General features: G+C 39.5%; 1 protein-coding gene across 1 annotated transcript; it reads right to left on the reverse strand.

Annotated features, from left to right (window-relative positions):
• Positions 1 to 281: 281 nt before the first annotated feature.
• Positions 282 to 11,793, reverse strand: LOC137880060 (short transient receptor potential channel 5-like). Its single transcript, XM_068721142.1, has 7 exons — positions 11,749 to 11,793; positions 10,101 to 10,203; positions 9,147 to 9,397; positions 2,381 to 2,497; positions 2,177 to 2,239; positions 1,147 to 1,284; positions 282 to 518 (listed from the first exon to the last, which is right to left on the reverse strand). The coding sequence occupies exons 1-7, from the start codon at positions 11,779 to 11,781 to the stop codon at positions 282 to 284; spliced, it is 942 nt and encodes a 313-aa protein (XP_068577243.1). The 5' UTR covers positions 11,782 to 11,793.
• Between the last annotated feature and the right edge of the window lie 2,410 nt (positions 11,794 to 14,203).

The raw sequence follows: 14,203 nt of genomic DNA on the forward strand, positions 1-14,203 counted from the left end.
TAAAAATAACGGTTCAGTTTCTGCTGCTATTTGTGACCAACTTTGACACCAGTGACTGCGCACATACGTAATATAAACTAACGTAATATACAGACACACATAGCCTACTATACTCTCACAGATTTTCAGCGATATTTTCAGGGACAAACAGAACAACTCTGTTTTCCCGTAAACAAGCTTGCTACTTCAAAAAGGTCAACTCTTCAGTCACCAATGAAAAAGCAGGCTGCCTGCGTCTAGCCTCATCTAAAGAGACTTTTAAGAGCCCAACGTACTCCTCTCTAGTCACTATATCCGGGTCGAGTCCCTACCTCTTTTTGGTGGTATTTGATGGCCAGCTTGAGCTTGGCCAGGTCGTGGCACTGCCTTGGGTCCAGCTCCTCGCTCTGGTCGTTGTCTCTGTGGTTCAGGATGGTTTCCAGCTCTCTAGAACTCCTGGCCTGGTCCAGAAGGTCTTTGGCGAACCGCTTGCACTGCTGCGACAGCTCCTCGTACTCCTGACGGAACTCGTTCTCCACCTGAAAGGAGGAAGTGGTTGAAGACCTCGTTACCAAGTATTTATGATGTGTCTATAGAGGTCGATAACTTTGACTGTCATCACTCATTCGTACTGCCCCAAGCTCTCAAGAGCTTGCATTGCTGCAACAGCTTCATGTGCTTTTTTAGAAAACTCAAAAGTAAAAGGTATTGTTACCCAAGATAAAACATATTCTCAGCCAGAAGAATGAAGCCTTCTCTGCTAACAGTGCTACAACTTATAGCAGAAGCAAAGGCACCTTATAAAATTAAGGTAAACAGTCACTTATGGTAGAACAAGTGAAAGACAACCTGAAATGAGTAACATAAACAATATTGGATGTTTTTTTATAGCTCATCAAGTTCAGGATGTGGCTTCCCTCCAGTAGAGTTCTTGAATTGGCGCCAAAGAGGACGGTAGCTGCTCCTAAAGGCTCCTGATGGACCAGCACTTTATGCGGACACTTTAATTTGCTGTTTCATTTATTTGACAGTAAGCTGTATATTGTGGAAATAAAAATACACAAGGGCTATACTGGTCCAAATACATCACTGACGAGTCCCTGAGACTAAACCTTTTCTCCACTCCCGCAAGACATCTAAGGGAAGTCCTTTCGTCAGCGTCCATACCTTGCTGAGCTCTTTGAGTTCCCAGCCCAGTCTGAAGGCAGTGAGGATGGGATCTTCACTGGACAGCGCGATGAGGGAGGGCGAGGCCAGAGCCTTGTAGATGTTGAGTCGAGACCTTGAATGCCGAAGACTGTCGACCTGCAGAAGGTGACGTGGAGAGACGAACAAGAGGAGAAAGATTTAGACTAAGGTTTAGAACCAACCCGTACCATATCGTACAATGATCGCTCTTCGTATACTTTGAAAAATAACAATAAAGAAATAGACAATTTTCTCACCGATTGCCTCATTTACTTTTATTGGTCATATAGAGGCATCAGAATTTAATTGAGACTGTTTCATAATCAGCTAAAAGTTCCTCACAGCAACTTTGAAGTTAAAATACTTCATTACAAATAAAAGTCCTGCTAAATTTACGAAAAACGTTCAAAGTTAAAGTACTAGTTTTGCAGAAAATTGTCAGTTTTTGAGTGACATAATAAATTATAAATGTATTCTGGAGTTTGTAAACTCCCTCGCTTAAAATTTCCCTTTGAGGAACGAGTGTCAATTACAATCTTACAAGTATTATTCTATCTTGGAGTGTTCTGTACAGCGTTTTATACTTGATGTTTTGTTACTATATTTGTCATGATTTTATGTTTAGGTGTGCTTAAGAAAAATTTACAATAAAGTTTTGACTTTTGTAATAATGTGCAACCGAAATACTCAAGTGTTTAACCTCAAACGGTCCAAAGTACCAGAAGATTTCAAGCCTTTTTTTGTTTTCAAAATATAAAAAATTGTGTTTTCTCTTCATTATTTCTTTAGTGTGACTACATTATTAAAGTATGTTAATAAACAAGATTGATTAGTGAGCAGAAGAGATGTTTTTCATTCATGGCAGAGGAAATAATGAGTATCTTAATTGTTTAATAGATGCTGAAAACAAATGTCAGTGCTGGAGGTGCAAATTGGGAGTAATTGCTGTAAATTCCAATATTGATTTTCAGCAAAACAAACTGTGCATTAAGGAGAAATGATCACTTACCTCTGAACTGGACACGCACTCGACACAGTCACATCGTATCTGGTGTGGTCTGGGAATGGTGACCTAAACAGAACAACAACACAATTAACGATGAATCATCACAGCTATACCTTCCAAATCCTGATTCAATGTTGAAGTAAACACTCTTCTCGAAAAGGCTTGCTGCTGTTACATCACTTTTGCATTCGCATTTAGAGTAATCACCTTCCGCTGGACGAGGAGCTTGATGATCTCATAGTTGTTGGTGTGAGCAGCGAGCATGATGGGAGTTATGTCCGGGGTGAACTCTGAAAACTGACTGTCCATCATCAGCGAGGGAACCTAAAGAAAAACATGTATTTTTTAGGAAATTACACGTATCATATGACATCAAAGAAGACAAAAAAATTACTTTTATTGTGCAGTGTAAAAAGCTATGATTTCAGCTCTACATGTGACGCTGTTACGTAAAAAGGAACAGCTCAACGCAAAAGACAAATTAGCCAAATGATGAATCAAATTAAACTCACTTGAATCTGATTAAAACAAATTAAATTTGTGTAATGCATTCGACAAAAGAAGTTTCCTGCTGCAGAGGTACATTTATTCAAAGCCACATCCTCTCCAGAGCTCATTATATTCCTCAGTGACGCGACTCTGAACACCTGCTGTAGTCTGAGAGAAACACAGTGAAAGAGTGTTTCATTACCAAGTGAAAAGCAGGTGGTCTCGAGGTTTATGGTCATATATGAATAAGAGACTTAAAAGGTGATTTTCCTGGTTTGAGCCCAGCAGAGCTGACCATTCTGAAAACCGTGTTGCTGTATTCTAGATATTTGGATCCATGTCCCCACCTTTAATGACAGCCATTAGCTCCCATTCATTTCCATTCAATACAATTAGCAAACTATTACAGTGTGTTATACATATTCCAATGAATGGAAGCCAACGACTGCCAGGAATGTAAGAGACAACAAAAAAGGAAAAATGTACTGCGTTTAGTTATTTAAGACCACGACAAGAAACAATTGTACTAGTGAAATGCAACGGTAGATCTTTCGACTGCATGTGTATTTTAACATTTAATCAATTCAGTTTCATGTAACCATCATTTTCATTAATTATAAGGTTAATTGGATGTTTGTCAATTTAATGATTTGAATATCTAAAACTATTTTGACCTGTAACAATTGTATTTTCACACGTAGGAATTACATTTAATGTTTAAAGAGATCTACTAGTTAAAAAAGGATTGTGACTAGCAGAAAAATAATTCCTCATTTCAGAAAGCAACAGCTGCATTTCAGATACATTGACAGTATAAACAAACCCTTTTGGATATTTGGATGTCATAATAATTAAAGTACCACAAAGCCATTAGTCGACTTTTAAATGGGCAATTGCTACCTCATTAATATTAAAAAATGCCAATGATTTTATTGAGGATATCTACAATGTCATGTTGACTAGTTGAAAGAGTCAATAGTCAAAATGTAAAAATTGCGATGTTTACTTGAATGAATTATAGATACAAGTTCTGTAACTGAGTTTGAGTGCAAGTTAATGGTAAAAGTTGACTAGTTGTAATTAAGTTACAGATATCTAAAACAAACATTTCCACCAGTAAGAAATGAACTGTTGATATCCAGAATTAACATTTTGACCAATAAGAAATGAATTGTAAATATCTTGTAATCATAATAATTGCTACTATTCAAAATCACATTATGGATATGTTGACTTGGAATTCTAAATATAACTAGCTAAAGTTGCTATTACCATTATGTTAAAAGGGCTTGTCATAACATGAGTCTATTAGATATGAACTGAAAGGTGATTCCCTTTTCAGTTTACTTAATTTCATTTATTTTAGTGGACGAAAGAGATAAAACTATAGTATTTCACACACAAAAAGTAGAAAGATTAAGGAAATGATCCCTCAGATGTATCTTGAGACCTTATAGGGGTCCTATACCTCAGGTTGGGAAACACTAATATGTAGCTTGAAGCCACAAACACTCCCCATTCCTGACTGATGACGCAAATCTACATCTTTTTGTTTCTACCATTAAATTAACAATTTGACATTTTAGGAAATGTACTTATTAGTTGGTTATCTTAGCTTAGCACAAAGACTGGAAACAGAAGGAAGCAGGTAGCCTGGTTCTGTCCACACAATCCACCAACCAGCACCTCTAATTAACATGTAGTTTCTCGTTCGTTTGATCCGTACAGAAATGTGTTAAAAAGGACAATTTGTGCAGCAACATGCTGGAGTCTCTGCCGGTTGCCGGGCAACCTAACCATGACGACGAGACTGCCAGTGCAGTATGTAATGAAGAATGTTTTTGGAGAAGGAGATGATTTCTGTCTCAAGTGTCGACATTGTGCAAGTTAGTGGTGGATCAACTCCAAACCAAATACAAGGGATTGTAAAAACAACATGAACGGCTGCTGTTGAATACAATTCAACCATAATTATAATAATAATAATAATAATAATAATAATAATAATACAAATAATAATAATAATACAAATTCACTTTAACCTCCTTCATTTGATTTCAATGTTTAAAATGTTTTATTTTAGGTCAATAGAACTGATGAACATAACTTGAAAGCTGCTAACTTGGAGATTAAATTAGCAGTGTGTCTCAAAATGTCATAAATGTGTAGTAAACATTGTGATTTGACGAGGCCCCTTTTTAAATGTTGAAACTTTAAGAGTGTATAAGGGTTAAGAACATTATGAAGGAAGTACAAGATGACCATTTCCATGCTCACCTATGCTTCATAAGTTGTTATTATTATTTTCTTTTTTTGGGTTGATACCATTATTTACACAGATTTTTAAAATTTAACAATTTTTGTGTCCATTTTGAAAATACCTCCAAAAATCTTGAGGAACAAGATTTGATTTGATATCAAAAACGTTTTAAAAAATCGGCGATTGATTGGCGAGTTCTTCAGATCTGTAAACTGCCCTCATTGTCAGTATACCTATGATACATCCTCTGAATGCCCAAGGTCTGTAGTTTGTGGTTGTAAAGTTTCACGAGGCTGTAATACATAGTAGCTTCCGTACTTCAGTAACGCTAATTTTTGCCATTTTTCCAAATGTTTTCCTAAACCTAACTGAGTAGTTTTGTTGCCTAAACCAAGCAAACAAAGCGTGAAGACAGAAGTTTAAGTTAATGCATGTTACAAGGGGAACTCGACACGAGTTGCTGGACCTTTCGTATTCACAAAAAATGCGGAGTAACTTTTTCGTAAGATAGAACCTTTGTACGAGGATACATTTCATGTATCGTCATGGTTTCGAACAATGGTCCCACCACAGTGAAATGGTCTATCGTGGGGACTAACATGTGAATTCAATTGGGCTCTTTGGATCCACAAGAGTCTGAGCCTTCCAGTCAAACCCAATTCATGCAGATCCAAGACGATTCATTAGGCCGTCTATTCTCACGTGTGGCTTCGCTCTTCAGCTGGTGCTTGGTCTAACATTTGAAGAAGGTTTATTTATGTCAACGAGGGCTCAAGAACAACAAATACATGTTTATGTATTCTGCTTATGAATGCTTTAAAGTAGCGTGTTACCAGATTGAGAATAAAGATGAAAATGTGTGTGCAAGTCGCAGAAACACCAGGCGTCTGAATCCTGTGAGAAACACACACACACACACACACACACACACACACACACACACACACACACACACACACACACACACACACACACACACACACACACACATTACACTCAAAGACATCAGAAGGAGGAGTGAGAGGAGCAGACTTGAGGAGGAGGAACACATGTGGACTCTTTCATCTCTCAGAGGGAGAACCAAGCAGAGTGCTTCTCCTCGTCCTTCTCCCTTAATCTCCTCCTCGGCTTTCTCTCCTTCCTTCTCTCCTTCCTTCTCCTCGTCTGACCTCCTGCTATCTTTGTTTTTTTCTTTCTCCCTCCTCCCCTCATCCCTCCCTCCTCTTCTGCTCCTCCCTCTCTCTCACTCCTCTACTGCCAAAATCTTTTTTTTTTCCTTTTTTAGTTTTTATTTTTCCTGCCGTGATAAGGAGTGTGAGAGCAGCTGCCACGGGATTAAAGACACACACACACACACACACACACACACACACACACACACACACACACACACACACACACACACACACACACACACACACAGGTAAACTACCTCTATAGTTTGGGTGTTTTAATTGATTTTACATCATGTTTCAAATGATTTTCATGCGTCGAGATATTTCTGTCTCCTGCTGCTGGTGATGAGGTCCGATCAGGATTCACTCCCACCAGGACTGACCCACATAAGAAACAAAAACACTGCAATATTTTCTGTTTTCTTTTTGTTGCGCAGTAGTCAGAGGTCCTCCTGAACATACATGTCTGCTTGGTCAGGACCAACTTTCTAACATACAGGGTAGCCGGAAATTCAAACGGACCAGAGGATGATCAGACCTGAACGGGCTCGACAGGAATTTCAGAAAACACCCTTTGCGGCAGAGAAGAGCAGTAACTTTGGTCATTTTGTTTTTGTACTGTCTTGCTCAAGGACACTTTGTCAGGCAGAGGTGTTGGTCTCTGTAGTGCACCACAGTGTACACACACACACACACACACACACTTAAATCGTTCACACATCAAAGGAAAGTGTTTCCTCGTCTCTTCCTTCCCTCCACGTCCTGCACTCTTTCCCTACTTTCATTTGGCTTCGCTTCAGTGTGGCCACCTCTCTTTCTCTCTCTTTCTCTCTGTTTCTCTCCCTCCATCCTTCATGCAACTCTCCCTCTCTTTTGATATTTGTACGCTCTTCCTTCCCTCCTTCCTCCCTCCATTCCTTGCGTTGCCGTCTCATCCCTTTCATATGTAGTGCGCTGGTGATGTAGAGAGCTGCGATAGTTATTTGGTGGAGAAGGAGAGCGACGAAGAGAGGGGGGGGGAAGGGAGGAGAGATGAAAAAGGGAGAGCGAGGGAGAAAGAGGGAGAGAGAGAGAGAGAGAGACAGAGGGGGGAGTCAGATGGAGAGGGAGACGGCAGAAAAGGTCAACAGTTTTTCATCACCAGGAGAAGATAAAAGGAGTCGACTCTACCTGTCGGCTGAGAATGAGAAAACACACACACACACACACACACGCACACACACACACACACACACACACACACACACACACGCGGGTTGTTTTCTTTAAACATTACTCAAAACTACACCGTTTATCACAGCCAGAAGCCGTAAAAACACTCATAATCGTCAGATTTTCATCTTTTCGTCGGTCCTTGAACACATCATACACGATGAACGCTTCCTTCAGAAAAAGCAGCCGAAACGAAGCTTTAAATTGTGATATTTCATTAAATCATTTTATTCTACATGTTCTCATTTAAAGTCTCGCCCTGAATAAACCGTTTGCTTTAATCAGATTCTGTTAAAAACATTAAATTCTGAGCTCCTCAGAGCAACTATGAAGACATGACTGATTCATCTGAGACCAACAGTCAGGAGACAACAAATCAGAGAACCTTGGACTGAACTTCTGCTGAACGCAGAGCGGAGAGGAGAGGCTGTAAAACTGTGAAACGCTCAATATACATATAGAACGTAGAGGCTACAATTTATTTACAACAATGTCCTGCTGTGTTTGTTTTTTGATGTTCTCAGCTGATCCACTTTAAAATGAGAATATTTAAAGAAACTTTAAACTTGCACAGCATAATGACATCATGCTAAAGGCTAAAGCTACGTGATGTTTAATGTCATTATACTCTGTGTGTAGTTTAAGACATTTACACTTTAGATACGAGGCATTTTAAAATAAGTAGCTGTATTTTCAACATTTATATATTTAAATATCCATTTATAAGAATTTATAAATGCTAATTGTGTAATTTAACTCATGCATATTAATCTATAAATGATAATGACGGCTCAACATTTACAAGTGTTTGCATTTCTCAGAGGAAACGATCATTTATTTAATAATTAAATTTGAATAAATGATTGAGATGTTCCTTCTGTTTTCATATTTTATTAGTTAAATGTTCTATCTTAATGACTTTGGATGAGTAGATTTAAATATTTAGATTTATTTTAATAATTTAATAAAATACACAACAGAAAGATAAACAAACCGACGAGAGAGAAGAAAAGAACAAATGAGAAACTGAAGCACGTCAACAACAAAAACAGATTTGTTCTCGTCTTCGTCCAACTGAGAGGCGACCAAAAAAAAAAAAAAACTTCCCACAATCCTCTGCGTTCGGCCAAGGGTTGGTTGCCAGGGCGACGCGGAACCTCTCAGCATCAGACGGTCGAGGAATTAATGCAGAAGAAGAACTCTGTTCTCTTAAATTTAAAATGTTCCTCTCTCTCTCTCTCTCTCTCTCTCTCTCTCTCTCTCTCTCTCTCTCTCTCTCTCTCTCTCCTTTGATCTCACTTGCTCTTCAGTGTCTCCCCCTCTGTTCTCCCTCATGATTTGAAATCTCCCTCACTCCATCACTTCCTCTCCATGAGTCTCCCCTCTTTGACCCCCCCCCCCCTTAGCACCTACACATTATCTGAACTGTGCAACATGTTCTCTCTCTCTCTCTCACACACACACACACACACACACACACACACACACACACACACACACACACACACACACACACACACTTACACATGCTGCAGTGAGGCAGACAAACACACGCTCTGTCTCTGAATCCTATTTCACAGTGTGTCTATAAAACCAGCTGTTTAATTTCCCTCCTCTCAGCAGAATGTGGAACGGAGCGTAACAATGAATGGATGCTCTTTATCACGCGCCGCACACACACACGCACACACACACACACACACACACACACACACACACACACACACACACACACACCAATGGAAAAACAACAACACCCCACACAGACGCACATTTACAGACGAGTGAATGCGTGAATGTGTCCGGAGGAGACGGATTGACGCTCGTCCTCACGCACCTGTTTCTCGCCGCTGGGCCTCCTGTGCGACAGCAGCAGCTCCACGGCGCCCACCACCTCCTTCCTGATGGCGTACAGCAGGGCGTCGCCGGTGTGGATGCCGTGGTCCAGCAGGAGCTCCATGATCTCCAGGTTCTCGTTCTCGATGGCGATGAGGAGCGCGCTGCGGCCCAGCGGGTCCAGACAGTTCACGTCCATGTTGTAGTAGACCTCCGCCTCGCGGAGGGCGTGTTTGACCCCCGCATAGTCACCTGAGGAGGAGGGAGGGAGCAGACGGGTGGTGGTTCAGTCTCCACAGACTTGTTTTATACCTTCTACAACGTGTTCCAATAGCAACAACTAGTAAAATACTTCAAACTAAAGTCCTGCAGTCATCATCTTGGCAACACTTTGTATTAAGGTCCTTGTAATAAGCATTAATTAATAGTTAAATATGCCCTTTAGCTTCTCATGGGATGTTTATTAACATTATTATCTGTGAATAAGAAAGTGTTAATAGTAGACTCATACATACGTTTAATGTTAGGTTATAAGACAGTCACAACTGTTTATAATAGCATTGCAAACTAATGTATTGAGTTTCATTAACTTACCTTTTATATCATTGTTAAATGTTGCTTTATTACAAATAATACATACTTAATTAAGTATTTATAAGCAGTAAACTATAACAGTTATTATTGTATTGTACATTAATGAGCACTACATGTTTTCAAGGTTGATAAAATGTGAATAAATAACTCTTAAAAAGTTTGAAATATCAAGAGACAGTTGTGATGATGTTCAACACTGCTGCAGTGAGGACACCTGTGAACCGTTGGCTGCTGACCGGCTGACCGGCTGCTGTTCATGATATCGCACGGTGTCGACTCAGCACCATTTGGGAGGCGAGTGGATCGGCGGAACGAAGGTGTAGAGGGAACCGTTATGTCGCTAACGGAGATAAATACGTACCTTTCTCCACAGCGGTGAGGTAGGCCCTCTCCTCTGCAGACAGCTCCACCTCCGCCCGCACGATCTGAAGCGGGATGCGGTCGCGGTACGGCGAGTACGTCGCCTAAACAAACACAAACAATGACAACATTAGAAACTTTTAAAACAGAGAGAATCTGATCTGTAGAAATCCCAAAAATCCTCTAGTTAAATTATTTCTGGGGGACTCTTCTAAACAATTATAAAGCCATAAAAAAGGTATTTTTATGGCTCATTTTAATGCATTTCCAGACCAGAAATCTGAACATTGGATGAAGCCAAAATTCTTGTTTCATGTTGTTGACATATTAAAGTCAAAGGTTTTTATTGAGGTGATTTTAGATATCACTCCATAAATCAGAAAATAGTGTCAACAGCCATAAAAAAAAACAATCTTCTCCATGTTTTAGTAGTAAAATGTTGTAGAAATCAGGCTCTGAATGTTGTGTGGACAAACCCCTCAGTAGAAAGCTTCAGCACACAGAGAGGAATGAAGGTGTGAAGTTTGGTGGATGTCAGAACTACTGAAGTGGAGATTTCTGGATCAGAGTGTGAGAAAAACTCCATTGATAGAAAAGGTCCTTTAAAGAGACGTTTAGTTAAAGTCCAGACATTTAGAAGAGTCTCCAGGTGAAGAGGGTCACAACATGAACTAGTAGATATCACCATCAAACTTCACCACTTTTTGTATTACAATTTTTTCTAAAAGTTATGTTTAAATTTGTAAATGAGACATTATCTAATGTGAACTTTAGGTAAATTTAGGAGAAATTTAAAGATGAAAATAGACAAAGTAGTAAAATAAAAACCTAAATGTGTGTTTTGGATGTTTTCTTTCCACTAGTCTGAAAGAAAACATGTTATGGACTATTATATATACCAACAGGTATGTGATGTTTTAGATTAAATGCTCAATTGGTTCAGATTAGTTGGGAAAGTGGAGAAAAAAACTCACGATTTAGACATACATTTTCTTCCAACTTCATATTGAACAGATGGATTTGAATCCGTATCTCTGTGTTGTTTGTGTCAATGACTGTGATCAGAGAGAGAATTGTTTTCAAGCCACAGATTGCCGTCTCCAGTGCCATGTGGCCGAAACTCTAAATATTTGAACAAAACTGTTTGTTTTAGGGCTTAAACAGGCTTATAAGTCAAATATCATCAGCTGTTTGTTTTTTTGCAAAGTTAAATTCTTTGTCATATCACATATTTTCATGCTGTGGTGGATACTTTACTTCATAAGTGTCATTGTCATCCATCATAGTGTTACAACGGGACGAGACACATACGGGACGAGTTGTTGAAAATATGAATTTGGTGTTGAAGTAACGATTAAGTCACAGTGAATAACACCAGAGGTGAAACGTGATACACTCATGGATGATTTAATTCAATTTTACTCCACACTGTGAAAGCAGAAAGACGATGGAAAGACTTTTTGTCCAATATGTGTGTGTTTTTTCTGCACACCTATCTTTGTGGGGACCATTACATCTTTTACTGCTAAGTGAGGACATCTGGTCCTTACATTGTCAAAGGGCTGTTAAAGCGTCAACACTTGGTTTTAAGGTTTTGAATCTGCCTGAAGGGACGCAATGGAGTGTGACTGTGTCTGTGCTTGACTCACCTTCTTGTAGTACAACTGTGTCATGGGATTCATCGGGCCGGTCTGGAACAAAGACAGGAAGAAGTGAGAGTTACTAAGGAACACCAGGGCGAGGAATATCAACAGTCGTGCAATAAGTAGAAGTGAATGAAGAAAGAACTAATGAATATGAAAGAGGGATATTATTCACTTAAACATCTTACAAAGTAGAAGGCAACGCAAAACAGTTTGCATCAAAGCTGGTACTCCTTCTCAGAGTCATATTAGTCAAATCTGAACAAACCACGATAAACATATTTTACAGTTTCTGAGGATATAATTATCCCATTATGTCCATATCAGATAAATTACTTAAATCCACTTAAAAATCACAGAAAACAGGCATTCCTTATAACCCAGAACTTGCCTGGGAATCAGGTTTTTCAGTTTACTTCAGTATCAAAGTAACCCAGTGATAGTTGATTGTACATACATGGTCACGTTGCAAACTGGAGCAGCTAAACGCTTATTCTGCACAGTATATAATATATACAGACTTAAAATATGGAACTCAAATTGTAGCCCACACCTAACTGACTCCATGGCAACATCATAGTGGATGGGGGACTTAATTTGAAATACTATAAAAGTATTCACAATTTCAGAAACTAATTATTTTAAGTATTTAAAGCTTAAATTCACCCAAATTATAATAATACATACTCAATAACCATTTGATTTCTGCCGGCATCCTAACACAATGGAAGAGAGTGAAATTTCACTTAAAGTATTAGAAAATTACATTTAAAAAACCTTGTAAGAAAAAGAACCCTGTAAGTCAGGACGTCAGGACCGTTTTCATTGTTCCCTTTGTAAACTGTTGACACTGTGTTCTGTGGATTACGCAGAGTAACTCGTACTTGTGTTTCTGGAGTGCACAAACAAACAAACTCCAGCTGGTAGAATCCCAGCAGCAGATATCCCAAATCCAGCGAATGAAAGCTCAAAGTGTCCGCCTGGCATCGAACAGTCAACTAGAAAGTGAGCCGTCAACTTCTTTTAATCTTTGTCTCAGCATGATTACAGAAAACAAACAACAACAAAGCATGTTCACGATGCGATGTGTGTTGAATCTTAAAATAACTATTCCAGACAACTTAAAGTAAGTTAAAGACCTACAACTGAATATTATATTTGGCTACAGATTGGTGAAAACACCCCTGCCTCATTTAATTCTTTTTGACATTTTTAGACTTTGCAGAGAACCAGCAGACAGCAGAGATGAAACCGTCCAACCTGAGACTCAACTGACACACTGAGAGACAGTGATGGACGTGCCGGCAGTTGAAGCGGTGCAGATTAGTGCCTCGACATACGTTTAGCTCAATAACCAGCATGCAGACCATTAATAAGCCTCGTCCCACCGCATTAGCGGCTCCAGTCTTCTTAATACATGTAATCCCCATGAACCACTGCCTCCCGGAGAACCTTTAGAAGCTCTGCTTGTTTGCACATTGCTGTTTATTTGTGCAGGTTTGCCCCACGTTGACTTATTGCACTGTAATTGCCCCACATTTGTTTTCCTTGGGAGCGAGCGTTGTTCGACAGTTGATGCATTTTGATTGCTTCACATTTTCCTACGCAGTGTGGGATTAATTTCCAAAGCAGTGGGGGGAGCTGTCAGAATGAATCCAGAGGAAAAAAATATATATATAATACGTGTGTGTGTGTCGGTGAGAAAGAGCTAATTACTGCAGCTGTTGGTTTGAATACGGAATACTTAAAAACACTTTGCACCGAGGCTACCAACGCCTTCTTCACAAAGCTAAAAAAGTAAATAAAGCAGACGTAAACTAAAACAAACCCCACTCTACTGAAGCCTGATGACTCACATATTAAAGATGAAATTGTCACAACAATATTTGCATCGATAGAAAAGTTCCCGAGGGTTTGAACACATTGTCTTGCTCCTTGCTGACGATGACAAACGTGTCGCACAAAGTCACTTAGTATTGTAGCTGCGATACAAATCTGCATTTCATATGTTGAAGTCAGTGACCTGCCGAGGCTGAAATAAGCAGCGCCTCCACGAACATCGGACAAAAACGATTAGACAAATTATTCCTGAGACATAACCTTCAGCCAACGCCACATTTAATAACGTCGTTTTGTTCTAAAGTGGTTAAACTAATGACGAGAGGAGCTGCATCAGGACCGGTCCACCTCAGCACACGACTATGAAACCTGTAAAACCTAGAATCCAAACGTGTCCGTGGATCTAAATGGCTCTGAGTCGTCTGGCAGGAATGTATTCACACCACGACTTTCCCCGCTGCTCTTTTGCAGTCAAAGGGCCTCTAATGAAGCGGAAAAGAAAAATGAATCCTCAGCGCTGACTCACTGCCCCCAGCTCGAGTGTTGTTGGTATTTAAAAGCAAAGTCCTAGTCGAGAACCCTAACCCTTTAAAAACACTCAAAAAGGCCACAAACACACTGC

Source organism: Cebidichthys violaceus, unplaced genomic scaffold (assembly GCF_023349555.1).
Source record: "Cebidichthys violaceus isolate CVI_PGR_0920_01 unplaced genomic scaffold, fCebVio1.0.p SCAF_263, whole genome shotgun sequence".
In the NCBI taxonomy this organism is placed as follows: Eukaryota; Metazoa; Chordata; class Actinopteri; order Perciformes; family Stichaeidae; genus Cebidichthys; species Cebidichthys violaceus.